Genomic DNA, 15,337 nt, shown 5'->3' with positions numbered 1-15,337 from the left:
CTGAGGAATGTTTCCGGAACTTTTTTTTTTACACGGGAACAAATTTTGATTTTTTTTCGATACAGTCTTATGAACATACATGAGTGATGGGAACGAAACACATACAAACACGCTTGTAACTTTTTAAAAACATAGCACATGCATAATTTACGCGAATCAAAAGAATTATTTAAGAATGAAAGGAGTTTATTTACTCAAAGAAGTTCCATCTGCTGTCTTACAAAAATATCCAGACAAAATTCCATCAAAAGTCATTTTTTCTATTTAAAAAATCTTTATTGTGCAGTCCAAGTTTTAAATAAACAATTACGAAGAATCGAAGTAAGCATTACAGAATAAACGACAATATCGGTGGGTGATACATCATGTAGGAAACGATATTTTCCACGTTTACCAATTTGGCTTTAATATCGGTAACTGGTGATAAATTGATAAGTCGACCTCTGAAAGATAAAGAAACATTAACATCGATTACATTATTACCAATCAATCAGAAATATGGAAACACTTACGTATCAGCAGAAGTAGTTCTGTGGTTACTAATGGTGTCCAAAATCGCGTTTTGTAGAAGCAATGTCGTAGTCGCCGTATTAGGTTTGATAATATTCACGCTAGTGCCAGGAGTATTGACAGTACTTACTGCTGGATTAGCATTGCCAGTTCCGATTATAATTGCGTCAATAGTTTTACTTCCAGTGCGATCGGTACTATCAACAGTAACCAGCACCGCCTCATTTTTTAAGTCAATTGCTTTTGATACCGTATTATTAGTGTTGGCTACCGTCACGTTATTCTGACTGTTTTCTGTTGCAATTTCAGTAGTGTTTTTTGGATTAACGATAGTTGAATTTGTTGAATTGCTGCTACTGTCAACGCTAGTGCCATTATTACTGATAGGTTTTACTGTAGAATTATCACTTACAGTTACTGTTGAAGTATCATTTCCAACATTAGTATTGCCGTTACCAACAGTACTGTTTGATAAACTAGAAACATCACTTACATTTTTGTTAATATCGGAAGGAACGGCTTTGATCACTAAGCTACTGTTGCCGTTTTCTACCGTATTATTATTGCAACGAACAGTACTGTTTAACAAATTAAATTCAGAGAGCTCATCTTTAAGTTCACTAGAAACAGATCTGTTTACTGCAGTGTCAACGGTGTTATTAGTACTGCTAAGAATAGTATTGTTTCTTTCTTTACTAACATCAGGAACAGTTTTATTTACTGTAATGTTCACAATTTTAGTAGGATTGCTAAGAACAGTATTGTTTTTATCTGTATTTCCATCTTTGTTTTTATCTACTAAAGTATCATCGGCATTTCCATCTTTACTATCATCAGAAACAGTTTTAACCACTGGATTAATTTTAGCTTTTCCATCTTTACTATCTTCAGGAACAGTTTTTTCTGCTATAGTATTTTTAGCACTGTTATTAGAATCTCTAGGAACGGTAATATTTACCGCGTTACTGTCACTTTTAACTGTATTATTATTATGATTAAGAACTTTATTATTTACTAAATTAGAACTAAGTTGATGATTTCCATCACTACCTTCAACGTTGTTATTAATGTTGTTCAAAACAGTATTTTCTACTAAAGTTCTATTCCGCGTAGGATTAGCATGAACGACAGTATTATTTATTGAGTTGGGAGCATATTTATTTTTACCATTACTACCGGCAGTACTAGAAACATTACTTTTTACCAAATTATAAGCATGAGGATCACCACCAGCACTGCGATCTTTACTGCTCACTGAATTTGAACTGTAATTAATACCATCAGAATTACCGACGTTACTACTAATGTTGTTTACCACAGTATTAGTTATTTCACCAGGACCAAGATTGTTTCCATTATTGTTTTCAATATTATTGACCACAGTATTGTTTACAACATTAACACCATGATTTTTTCCCCAGTTACCACTACCACGATGATTTTCTCTCCCATAACGATTTCTTCTTCTCGCTTGAAAATGGTTCTTGTATGAATGTTTACTCTTCAATTTGTGATTTTTGATAATTTTGTGGTCCATCACAGCCTTATTTCTCCGAAAACTGCCACTATCACCAAAACCACGGTCACTACTTTTGATTTCGCCATTGCCATCAGTATCAGACAAGCCACTACCGACTTGACCTGGCAACTCCTGTTGGGCTGAAGCCCATACTGTTATTGTCACCGTGAAAAATATAATTGTTAACCGCATCTCGTAACTCCAGCCCAAAGTAGGTTACTCCGGCATATATTTATCGGTTAACAATAATATTTACTTGTTATTACTATATTTACGATAACAACTCCCGGAGACAAAATTTGAAAGATTGTGTAAATTTATAATTTTTCATTGTTATTTATATATACCTATATTTTATCTGTTTGAGTAAATATGTCATGTTTATTGAGTCTCTTTCCGATTATGTATTTATCGTTCATTACTCTAATAAACGAATAATATTTATGTTATCGCAACTGCATCGAAATATATCCGTCATATTGTAAAATAATAAAAGTTCTGACCGATTTTGATTGACATTTTAGTTCACCGCAGACTGAATTCAACTTTTTGAATAAAATTTATTCGCTTATCACCAGACTTGCTTAACTTGAAATAACAATTTAACGCAATCAAAAATTACACTTTTATCTTTAATTTAAATGTGTCCTTTAAATTCTGTCATTTGAACCCACCTTCAACACAATTGATCTTGAAGCCAATTTCATTTAATTTTATTATTTATCACAATGTAGTCTCATAATTTTTAGCTTGAACTAATTTCTGCATATTGTTTGAAAAACAACATAAAAACACATTAACGATGGATTATTCGTCCTGTTAATACAGTATTAGTCGACTCAATCGATGCTACACGGAAGAAGCTGCAAAAAGATACAAAGTAAATTATCGATTATTAAATATTATGAAAATAGCGAAAAGTTTATCTAAGTATGTTTTACTTTTCAAAAATTTTTTATTATCAAATTTCTTTATCGTCATAACAGAATTCAAAACTCGTAACTGGCAAGGTGGAACAACAACCGATTATTTTTTAGTGACAATGCCGAAAACGTGAAGTCAAAAAAAATCTACACAGAAGTAGTATTATTTATAAAGTCATCATTTATTTATATATTCGTTTTTATCTTTAGTCAACATTATTCTTTTTATGCGCATGCATTATACAATATTGATAAATAATAAACAATATTATCACAAATGCACCACGATCGTCTGTAGACGGACGTCATTTTTTGCCCTATGAAGACATGCCGTTTGAAGTGTCAATGAAAGATGAAATTTTTTGTAATAGTTACAAATATAAGTTAACTGTACGCCAAGTTTCAAAAAAGCATTGAATGAATAACCATGGAATACAAAAAAAAAAGATTTTCTACGAATGAAGGAAAGTATAAGTGAGCAGGAATAGAAGAATGTTAAGTCTTGTAGCAAGAAGTTGTTTTGCCACTGGTAATGCAGCTGGTACAAGAAATTGTTTCGATTGCCAATAAATGTATAGCTACAAATGCACATAGCCTTAGCTGGTGTATGATTGTATTTATATTAATATTCATATTTATGCTTATATCTATAAATATATTAACTAAAGAGCTATCAAGGAATTTAGTAGCATTTGAAGTTAACTTGTTCTTACTGTACTGGAAAAATGCTAATAACTTGTGGACTTTGAGCTTCACGTTACATTTGAGTTGAAAAAAAAAACTGAGAAAAGAGAGAGGATCGCTAATTTATTGATGCGAAGTGAGCAACGCCAATGTATACAAAGTCATTTATATTTAATAAATGGTACGATTATTTAAATTCAAAGGTTTATTTTTACAGTTTAAATTAATTGAATAATTTTATCATATACAATATACGTATATATCTACACGTATCTATATATATTTATATATACAAGTATCAATATTCTGAAGGATGTATTTATATATCTATGCGATTTTTATATAAATTGATAGCTTGTAATAATTGTAAATGATGATAATTATAATTAAAGGATAAATATTCATTGATATTGCTGATGAAATTGTTGTAAAGATTTTTTTTTAAAAGAAATTACATCCCTCGGAGCTGTGAGACTAATTATTTCATTAAAAATGTCAGTGAAGTTTGTCGTAATTAAATTTAATTAAAAAAAAAATTGTTTTTTGTGATCTCATAAAATATTTACGTAATTTGTTGTGTGATTGGGAGCAATTGAAAGAAAAAAAATAATCATACAATGTTATTCAGTATTTTAGACAGGTTGGAAATTTACTTTGGTAAAAAAAAAAAAAAAAAAAAAACTAATATTGAACCTCCAAAAATATACAGAAAAAAAAAACAATTGCAACACTTGGAAAATTTGCTCTTGGGATTTAAGTTCTTGGATTAAGATCTATGTACTTACGGTCAGCAACTCAAAAATTCCAGCAATTCAAAAATCCTACCATTATTCAGTCGACCAATCAACAACCGAATAAAAACCCGTGAAAAAATATTCAGATCAGACTTGATATGTCCTGATATGGTCATATCAAAATTTTTGATATAATCATATCAGATCAAGCTATATCAGGCCTGATATGATCTGATATGTCCATGTATAATTTTCAATAGGTCCTGATATAACCTGATATGACCTAATATGGAAATTGGCTATATCAGGCCTGATATAGCTTGATCAGGCTTGATATAGCTTGATCTGGTCTGATACAATTTGATCTGGGCTGATATAATTTGATATATTTAGGGGAACCTGGGGCTCGAAGGCCCCCCTGGGGCACGATGGCCCCCCTCAAAAATTAAGTAAAAATTTTTTTTTTCATTTTCCCTTAAGTTATGACCTCTATAATGTTTTTATGATATTTTGAGCCAACATGTGATATGTGGGGCACAATGGACCACTCAAAAAAAAAATTGTTACGAAAAAAAATTTTTTTTTTCAAATTGTGATAAATTCGTGGTAAAATGAATTAGAAAAAATTTAATTGAACTGAAAAATTTTACAAACAATTTAATTATACAGGGGAGAGTGGTACACGACGGTCTCTGGCATAACGGCCCCTCATAAATTTGGTAAAAATTTTTTTTTCCATTTTCCGTCATGACCTCTATGATGTTTTTATGATATTTAGGGCCAATATGTGATACGTGGGGCATAATGGATCACTAAAAAAAAAATGACAAATTTAAAGAATTCATTATTTTAGACTTTTTCAGGTTAATGAATCAGAATGAATCTAATTAAACTGAAAAATTTAATGAAAAGTTGAATTATATAGCTTATAAAAAATTGAAAACACAGTTTTTTGAAATAAAAACAGTAATAACTATATTATTAATTATTGATCACGGTATCCTCTGCACCAGACAGAAACCTAATCTCAAAAATTTATCTGAATTCTTTCAAGGATGTCTTACTTTGCGCAATTCATATTTCTAATTTTGAATTGATAAAAATATAAAAAAAAAGGTCTGGTTCAAGATATTATGTATTTTAAAAGCTCAATCTGAAAACTCAACCTGTGATTTCAATCAATGTAAACTAATGTAACCAATTCATTGTTAAATAACATCTCTATATTTTTTCTTGTACGTAGATTTAAAACCTCCGAGTGCAATAAAAGAAATTAATTACATTTTTAACTAGAATCTATTTAAAACTAATTAACAGCTAAACAATGAAATTTATAATAATTTTTTAAGACGTTAATAAAAATTAAGCTTTGAAAAAAAAAAAAGAATCTAAATGTTCGATGATTAGGAAATCACATAGAGAGATTTTAATGAATATACGATTATTCGTAATGATCACAGACATATTCGTCAGAATAATTTTCGCCAATACCTGTGCAAGAATCATAACACCATTTATTACAATTTTTACATTGAATCCATGACTCTGAGGACTCTGAGGAAAGTCTATAGCAATAAAGATAATGGCAATCATCATTTTTATATTTTAAATGTTTTTTCTTTTCAAATTTTTTGGTTTTGATTTCGTTTTATTTTTTTTTTTTTTTTTGTTTAATTGAGGTTTTTTTTGCTTCATGTTGATTTTTTTTTTTCTGTGAATTCTCAGCGATACTCAAGACTCGTAAGAATCGTGGTTTTCCCTCGACGACGTTTTTTGGGAGGAGAATCTCTAAATTTTTATGGTAGTAGATTTAGTAAAAAAAAAAATTTTTTTTATATGATTTTTTGGGGAGGGGGCCGTCGTGCCCCAGAAAAAAAATTTTTTTTTTTTCGATTTTTCGCAAAATTTCGATTGATTCGTTCGAAATAGATGGAAAATATATGAATTTGATGGTTAAAAGCCACAAAAAGAAAAAATCGGCTTAAGGGGGCCGTCGTGCCCCAGGCTCCCCTATAGATAATTTGTTGATATATTCTGATATGGCTTGATATGGCTTGATATAATTTGATATGCCTGTTTATAATTTTTTGATATGTTCTGATATAATTTTATCAGGCCGGATCTGACTTATTTAATAGCATCAAATAAAGCCAAATCTGAGTGATAATTTTGTTATACGGTTTATACGATTATTGAGAAATTGATATTTTAGAATTTTTTATTTATAAAATTAATTTTTTTATTAATTAAGTAAAAATAAATAAATTTTACATATTTTTCGAATTACTCAACATTTCTAAGAAACTTAAAAAAAAAAAATTACTGTTGTCGTAGAACCAATCGGCTACCGTTTTTTATCTGATTTAAAATTTACAAAAAGTAAAATTTTTTTTTATTTTTTAAATACAATAATACAAGAAAAAATCTTTTGTGTATTATTTACATATTCATCATGAAATTTAATTTTCAGTTATTTAATGATGTATTATTAAAATTATTTGAAAATTTTGAAAAAAATTAAAATAATCATTGAAATATTTACAAATCTAACAACATATTAGTTAGTTGCTACGACATCACCATGGAGCAATCACACGTTCCGCTCTGGCGAAACTAGTATTAAAAGTCTTCGATAAATGGCGCATGATCGGGGAATTGTTCCTTTTCTAGATACTTGACTTTGAAGTGTTAAGTTCCAAAAAGATTAGGATTTTTGTACTCTATTACAGAGTGTACCTGTTTTTGAATAAAGTTGTTCAAACAACTAAAAATACTAAAATAAATTTTGTATCAACTACACGGAGAAAATAAAACAGCAATGATTACTGTATCATACAAATATTAGAGAAATATTGATAGTCCGTAGTGAATGCTGTACACTGATAGAAGGATTTATTTGCACCAAAAAATATTTGTTAATAGTTAACAAATCATTTATTAAAGACCACTTTTTAGTATTAAACAAATATTTCTTAGCATTTAAAATGATTTGTTTGTATTTAATAAATCTGATCTTCATTTATTAAATATTAATAAATCTTTTTAAATACTAAGAAATATTTATTAAGGACTAAAAAGTGGTCTCTAATAAATGATTTGTTAAATATTAACAAATATTTTTAACTATAAACAAATCCTTCTATCAGTGTACGAAACACGACTGGTTAGTGTGCAGACAATAGTCAGTAGCTTTTATGTAGCGCTCCCTACTGTCCCAAACATTTTAACCTCATTTTATTCCAAAACAGTACTGAGTACAAAGAAGTAATCAATGTTGTTTTTTTTTTCTCCGTGTACGAATTAGTGCCATTCATATTTTCTAAACAACAAAATACAATCAGAAATGATAAATTTTATTTATGCTTCTGGTTTGTCTACATCTTGATATGGCTACATCAGCTCTGATCAGGCCATATCAAGTCTGATATGGCCAATTTCCATATCCGGCCTGATATGGACGGTCCATATCAGGCCACATCAGGTCTGATCAGAATATTTTTTTACGCGAAGTAATATTCGAACAATAAACTTTTTAGAAAAGGAAACTCATTGATAATTTCTAACAATGTAATTTCTCAGGAAAAATGTAAGCTTGGGCAAAAAAAAAGCAATTTCCATTAACAAAAATTAATTTTTTGAATGAATTCCGAAAAGTGAAGTTTTTAAGGGAAATTTTCTGTTCCTGAAGAAAATTTTAATTTCTCGATTTAAGATTCAGAAAACATTTGCCTTTAACCAAGTAATTTTTTTTTGTATCTTTTTCTTAAATTGAAAAATTTTATGTTCAATAAAGATAAGATAATAGTATTCATTAAGAAGTCTCTCCGTACTAAAAATCAATCGGAAATTCTACTCCAATTCCCGCATGGCCTCGTGAAGATTAAAACTAAAGAATATTTCTAACCCCACGAATTCAATTTCCGTTTTCAACAGTCTTATTGACAAACCCGTGAAAAAATATTCTGATCAGGCTTGATATGAGCTGATAAGGCCATATAAAAATTTTTGATATGTTTATATCTGGCCTGATATGATCTGATATGTCCATATTTAATTTTTGATATGGCCTGTAAGAAAATTGGCTATATCAGGCCTGTTCAAGCCTTATCAATTTGATATGTCTATATCAGACTTGATATAGCTTGATATGCTCATATCTAATTTTACATTATTTTTTAATAGGTCCTGATATGCCCTGATATAACCTTATAAAGTTATATATACTTTGATAAACTTGAAAAAAAAATCCCTGATCAGGGTTGATATAACTTGATATGGATTCATATAGTCTGATATACTCATACCCTTGCCAGCACATAAGTAGTCTTATGTACTCATATAAAGGCATAGCCGAGTAAAAAAAAACTATATATCATTATATATGATTCATATCTAATTATATAGAAGCATATGTAATTCATTTATAATTATATAGACATATATATAATTCATATAAAATTATATATGAATCATATAGAATTCTATATAATTTTTTTTACTCCAGTGGGTATTTTGTGATTACTATAAAACATTCTCTTTTTCTATCTAAGAGTCTGTTACTCCAATGATTAACAATCTTTTAATATATAGTATTTTTCGGATGAAATAATAGGAACTTAAAAAAAAATTTAATTTCACAAAAATTATTAGTTTTGTCAAGTTCAAAAATTGTTAGTCAGCCCCTCCAGCAATATATAGTTCCATATACTAAACAAATAATTCCATCAAAATTTAAGCTTTCAATTCTGATTTTACCTCGATTATTTTTTTAATTTCAAAGAAATTATAAATTCTAAAGCAACGAAGTACCTTAACAATATATCGTAGAATCATTTTTGCGATTTCATGTATACATAGATAATTTTATAAATCATCATATAGATACCATTATTATATATAAATATTGACAGTTAATAATTAATGAATTAGATAAAAAATTTTGTTTACTACGAATCGATCGTGTATGAGATTTGCATTACTTGTAGTTATAATAAACTTTGTTCTCCAAGTAAGTCTCTTAGGTAAACGGGTAGTGAATTAGTCTTTCAAGCGGTAGGTCCACGGTTCGATTTTCACTCGCGCCGATTTTTTTTTTCTTATGAAAATAATTATATATAATTATACCTAATTATACATAATTATATAGGGCCATTTTTCATTTATAATTATGTAATATAATGATATATAATTTTTTTTACCGGGGCGGGTACATAGTCTGATATACTTATATCAAGGCATGTATAGTCTGATATGGCCAATTCCCATATCAGGTCTGATATGGACGGCTTACCCGAGTCGAAATATCAGACCCGTTTAAGCTGTAAAAGTTTCCAAATCCTTTGTAGTTCAATTCACCGCTTTAGAAGACGCCTGTTTTGGGAGTAAAAGTCGGAGTGAACTATGGATACAGTGAAAACAGGTCCACTGAGTTCCGTTTTCAATGTAAATTTTATCCAAAGAATAATAATAATAATGCAGAATCGAAACATCAGACCCGTTTTAGCTGTAAAAGTCGGGGTGAACCAAGGACATAGTGAAAACAGCTCCACTGAGTTCCGTTTTCAATGCAAATTTTATCCAAAGAATAATAAATAATAATAATAATAATACTAATGTAATATCAAAAATAAAAAGAGTATACGCCAAAAGCGTAGGCCATCAGGTAGTATTTAAGTCTAGCTGTAAGATACGATGTCTGGAGTGTATGAGTGCAAGAGAGAAAGAATGAGAACGAGAGTATGTACTAAAGTACGTAGGTATGATTTTTGAGAGATGTCAGAGTAAGTACGAGGAGTGGAAAAAGGGGATGAGTGCTGAGGGTCAGTTGACCTGTGTGTGAAAATTAGTTCTATACGAGCATTTGACAAAGACGTGCCATTTTTCTTGTAAGACATTGCTCTAAATAAACTTACAATCATTTTAGATTCGACTAGTCATCACTTCTAGAAATAAGAACCTTATCCCTAGTTATCCATCTACAGGGGATATCACACTAATATCATTATTAGTAGATTTCATAATAATCTAACTATTGCAGTCGTCCTTATAGCGCAACTTTTAAAAAATTCACCCATTTTCTGAATCAGCTTGACAAACTGAGTCAGAAAATATCGTTCATTCAAAAGTTTATGTCGCGTTCCAGATACCATAAAGGTGTATACCGGCAAAAGGCCCCGGTGAAAAGCTATCGGTGCGTATAAAATATTTTTTTTCGGGAATCGACGAATTTTCGTCTGAAATGTGCAGAAATGCAGAAAAAAAATTGTATATGCCCTTATGGCTCCTGGGACCCACCTCGGATGCCATAAGGGCGTATAATAAAAATTCTATTATTTTTTTTAAGTCCAAAAGAAATTTTTACTTTGGAGAAAATTTTTTTTTTGCATTTCTGCACATTTCACGAAAAAATATGTCGGTTCCCAAAAAAAATTTTTTTTTATACGCCCTTACGGCATCCGAGATAGGTCCCAGAAGCCATAGGGGCATACAAAAAAAAATTTTCTCAAAATTAAAACTTTTTTTTTTAATTTTATTTTTTTTGTTCAAAAAAAAATTTTAGTTGGGAGAAAAATTTTTTTTTGCATTTCTGCACGTTTCATACAAAAATAAAATGATTCCCGAAAAATGAACCAATATATTTTTGTATTAAACATGCAGAAAAGCAAAAAAACATTTTACTTCAAATTAAAAATTTTTTTTGGAGACAAAAAATTTTAATTTTAAGAAATTTCTTTTTTGTATTTTTCGTCGTTTCAGGTAAAGATACCTGATTCCCGAAAAAAAAAATTTTTTTTATACGCCTTTATTGCTCCCAGGACCCCCCACCTCGGACGCCATCAGGGCGTATGAAAAAAATTTTTTTTTGGGAACCGACGTATTTTTCCGTGAAATGTGTAGAAATGCAAAAAAAATTTTTCACCAAAGTAAAAATTTTTTTTGGACTTACAAAAAAAAATTAAATTTTTATTCTACGCCCTTGTAGTATCTGTAACGCGATTTGTTAGCGAGTGCTAAAAATGAAAATTTATTATTTAATAAATAATACCCCTTAAGGTAGTACTACCGGTTTTAGAATTGACGTTCAGAATTTTATGAAATTTGGCATATTGGTACTTTATAATATCATAATTAAGCAGTAAAATTTTTGGAACCTGAGAAAGTCCTGAAAAAAAGATATTAATATCTACATATTTTTGCTTTTACCATTGATCCTTATGGATAATCACAGACTTTATTTTATTTCACAAAACTGGACGTTCAGATTCTTATAAAAATCAAGACAACGAGAGTAAATAACATCTAAAACATATTTAATAATAATCAGTATGGTTTCCAAGAATATGAGAATATTTATTAATAAAAAACATTCAAAATTTATCTCTGTCTCTCTTTCTCCAACGTGATTTAGTATAGGGAAATCTACTACGTTAATCAAATAAGGTTAGGTTTTATGATTTGACTCTTGTGGTAACGGTAGTACTACCTTAAGTCTATTTTAAAAAATTTATTTTTTACAGTAATTCAGTTTATTTTACAAAATAAATTATACAGAGTTTTTATACAATGCTTTAACTTAACAATTATGAAAAAAAAAAAAAATATATATATATATATATATATATACATATATATATTATTTATTAAAATATCGCCATATTGGTTGGATACTCTCCCGCGAGTAGTGCTTCGCGGTGACCATCACAGCAGCCTTCTAGATCATCTGAATTCGAGAAACCAAGGTGAAACCTTTAGTTTAATAACAAATCCAGTCTTTAATCGAAGCTTTTTTTTTTTTTTTGAAAATTTACAAAATGGTGGCATTCGAAACTTTGGACTCTGATTTTCTATAAAAAGTTAAAAGTTAATTGTTTAAAAAATATAGTAATTGTCAACAAAAATCAATATCCTTCGATTAAAGACTAGTTCTTAATGCCAAAAAGATAATATTAAAATTTCATCAATATCCACCGAATGGTTTTCGAGTTATATTAGTCACCGAATTTTATTTTTATGCTGATAATTTGAACATTTAATTGTTTATAGCTAATTGTTTAAATAATTTCTTTGAAAAATTTCATTTTTTTAAATTGATTTTTTATTTTCGTATATTTTAAAAATTTTTAAAGCGAAAGTATTCTTTACAAAATTTGGTTAAATTCAATATTCATCGAGTTATTAAACTTTGAAAAATTTTTGCTAGAAAAATTTAGTCCGACTAGCTTACACTCGTTTATCACAAGCCACGTGTACTAGCTGTCTGAAATTTCACATCTCCATCACACTCCTTACACTTGACAATACTTGCAATAGCAGTAAAAACAGATTTAAAGTTTATTATTCTGTATTCAACACCATTATCTTCAGGCGCACTGTCTTCGAGGTCACGTTTTAATTTTTTAGCTGAGGAACTAAGAACACTTTGATCACGTTCCGCTGTCTTTGGATTGAATACATTTTTTCTTTTGACAGTACGCGATTTACGAACACCATTAGACTTTCGAAGTTCTCTTGAACCTTTCGCACGATCCATGATAAAATTTTCAAAACAATTTTCACAAATCAAAAAACACGTGTATCGACTACTCACTTCCAATGTCAAGTGTAAAATGAAATTTAACCAAAAATTTTCCATCTTATACTTGAAATTATTCTATTTATACAAGATAATAGGCGTGACAAAACCGGGCGCTTGCAACTGCCGTCCGCTACCTGCTCTAGTCACAACCGAGAGGTTTAATGTTGCTTCAGTAATTACTAAATATCTTGAAAACTATTCATCGGATTGACTTGAAATTTTCAGAGAATATTCTTAAAACATCATACTTTAAGAAAATGAAAAAAAAAATCGATTTTTCAAAAATTCTAAGTGCATCTACCCCCTTAACCGAAAAATTGCATATCGTCAAAATTGATATGGTCTTAAAAAAATTACAATATAATAATTTACAGTTGAATTTTTAATATTGAAAATTTTAAACATTAAAATTTATAATAAAATATTAAAAATGTACAAAATGATGTACAAAGCCTAAAGTATTATAAGAACTTGACTTATGCATTTTTTTAATTAATAAACATTTGTAAAAAATAGTTAATATTTATCAAAACACAATATTAAATAACATAAATTATATAAATAATGAACCGTCGCACTTCGTCACTGCATAAATTTAGCTTATAAGAATAATGAGATATATATTATCTTATCGGTCGTACGGTGTAGGGGTTAGTTATCGGTCTGGCAAGCGCGCGTCTCGGGTTCGAGTCTCAGATAAAACGAATTCGATTTTCACTTTATTTCTAAAGGTAGCGAAAATTAGGTCTAAATATAGAGTCAAGCGTACTGAAAAAAAAAATTCTTTACTGAAGTGTAAATTTTCTTGGCTCAAGAAAATATTAAGGAAGGTTGAAAATTTCTTGAATGAAGTAAAAGTTTCTCGAGCCAAGAAGATTTTTTCTTGCTCCAAAATAATTTTCGTTTTCCTTAAAATTTTCTTGGCGCAAGAAATTTGTTTTTTGTGTGCGGTTTAAACATGTGTTAGCTCTACATTAAAAATAACATAAAAAAAAACTCGTAAAATTATTTTTTTATCATTTTACTAATAACAAAATTATTATTATTATTATTATTATTATTATTATTAAAAAAAAAAAAATTCGGTCTCTAGTTGGGTTCGAACCTGCGTCCCTAGGCACGGTACAACAAAAGTAAGATTATTATTATTTAAATTGTTATTATTATTCAACGTCTGGTTAGACTGTAATCCTGTCAAAATGGGACAAAACTCCACTATTTACAGTCAAACCAGGCGTCGAGTTTATATGGTATTTAACTGAGCAGTCTTTCCTGACCACTCAATTTTCTAAGAATTGTTGGAAAAAAGTACAGCTTAAACAGGTCTGAATTTTTGACTCGGGTATATCAGGCCTGATCTAGTCTGATCAGAAAATTTTTTCACGGGAAGTTATTTTTAGATTAACAGTGCGTCGACCAAAAGCGTGATCGCGTAATCTAGTCCTCTTGGTCCTGTAGATTAAGGATTGAACTAAGTAGAGTAGAACATAATATAATATAATAAAGTGAAGAAAGACCAAACTCTTGCATGACACACTTATTGGTTATCGGGTAACCAGAAGCTGATCTCCGGTGTGTTTTCTTATAATGAGGCCATCAGATTTTGCGTGCGTGCGTGCTGCAATTTTCAATCATCCGTGATGTTCTATATATTTACATATGCGTAAATTTGTGAAACACGGTCAAAAGTGTCTGCTCGATAAAACCTTTAGCTTTGATTTTTTAATTAATCTGCATTGAAGTAATTACTTTATTTATTTATTTATTTATTAAGTCTCGGACGAGTTAATTTAACGTTATACTGGACTATTATTTGCGCGTAGGTGTTAACGTTTTATTCCTACCAACCAGGACGCCGTATAAACTATTATATACTACAGACTGTACACGATATAAAAACAGATAACGGTTAATGGTAATTATCAAAGACAAACAACCAACCCAGAAGGCTCGTGTTACTGATTAATAATTTTAAAATATCTTATCATAAATCTCCAAGTAAGTATTAAATTTTATTTTTTTTTAAGTTGTAATTACTTGCCACAAATTTATTTATTAATTCACTTGTAAGTAATGTCGATATCTGTTTTTTTTTTTGTGAAAAAGTATCGAATTAATGGTAATTGTAATTTATTAAAAAAGTATGAGCGAGGGCGTCGGGAAAATGTTGATTTTGATGAGCGCGAAAAGCTTACGGATACCTATCCTGAAATTTTTTGAAGCAAAATCTTCTTTTAAAAATATTTCGAGCCCTTAATTAAATTGAAAATTATTGTTACGCAGTAACACTTTCTTAATGATTTGATTTACTTTCGCTGACGTAAAGAATAAAAGAAAAATATTGTAAGTAGCTAAGCAGGGTCGGATTGTCTCACCGATAAGGTAGATTCAT

At 29.4% G+C, this 15,337-nt stretch overlaps 1 protein-coding gene across 1 annotated transcript; it reads right to left on the bottom strand.

Annotated features, from left to right (window-relative positions):
- Positions 1 to 231: 231 nt before the first annotated feature.
- Positions 232 to 2,705, bottom strand: LOC123264968 (putative uncharacterized protein DDB_G0282133). Its single transcript, XM_044728516.1, has 2 exons — positions 513 to 2,705; positions 232 to 443 (listed from the first exon to the last, which is right to left on the bottom strand). Exons 1-2 carry the CDS (start codon positions 2,219 to 2,221, stop codon positions 329 to 331), a joined length of 1,824 nt encoding a protein of 607 aa, XP_044584451.1. The 5' UTR covers positions 2,222 to 2,705; the 3' UTR covers positions 232 to 328.
- Positions 2,706 to 15,337: the final 12,632 nt, after the last annotated feature.

Source organism: Cotesia glomerata, linkage group LG5 (assembly GCF_020080835.1).
Source record: "Cotesia glomerata isolate CgM1 linkage group LG5, MPM_Cglom_v2.3, whole genome shotgun sequence".
NCBI lineage: Eukaryota > Metazoa > Arthropoda > Insecta > Hymenoptera > Braconidae > Cotesia > Cotesia glomerata.
The sequence above is the reverse complement of the archived record's forward strand: the minus strand, read 5'-3'. Positions and strand labels throughout refer to the sequence as shown.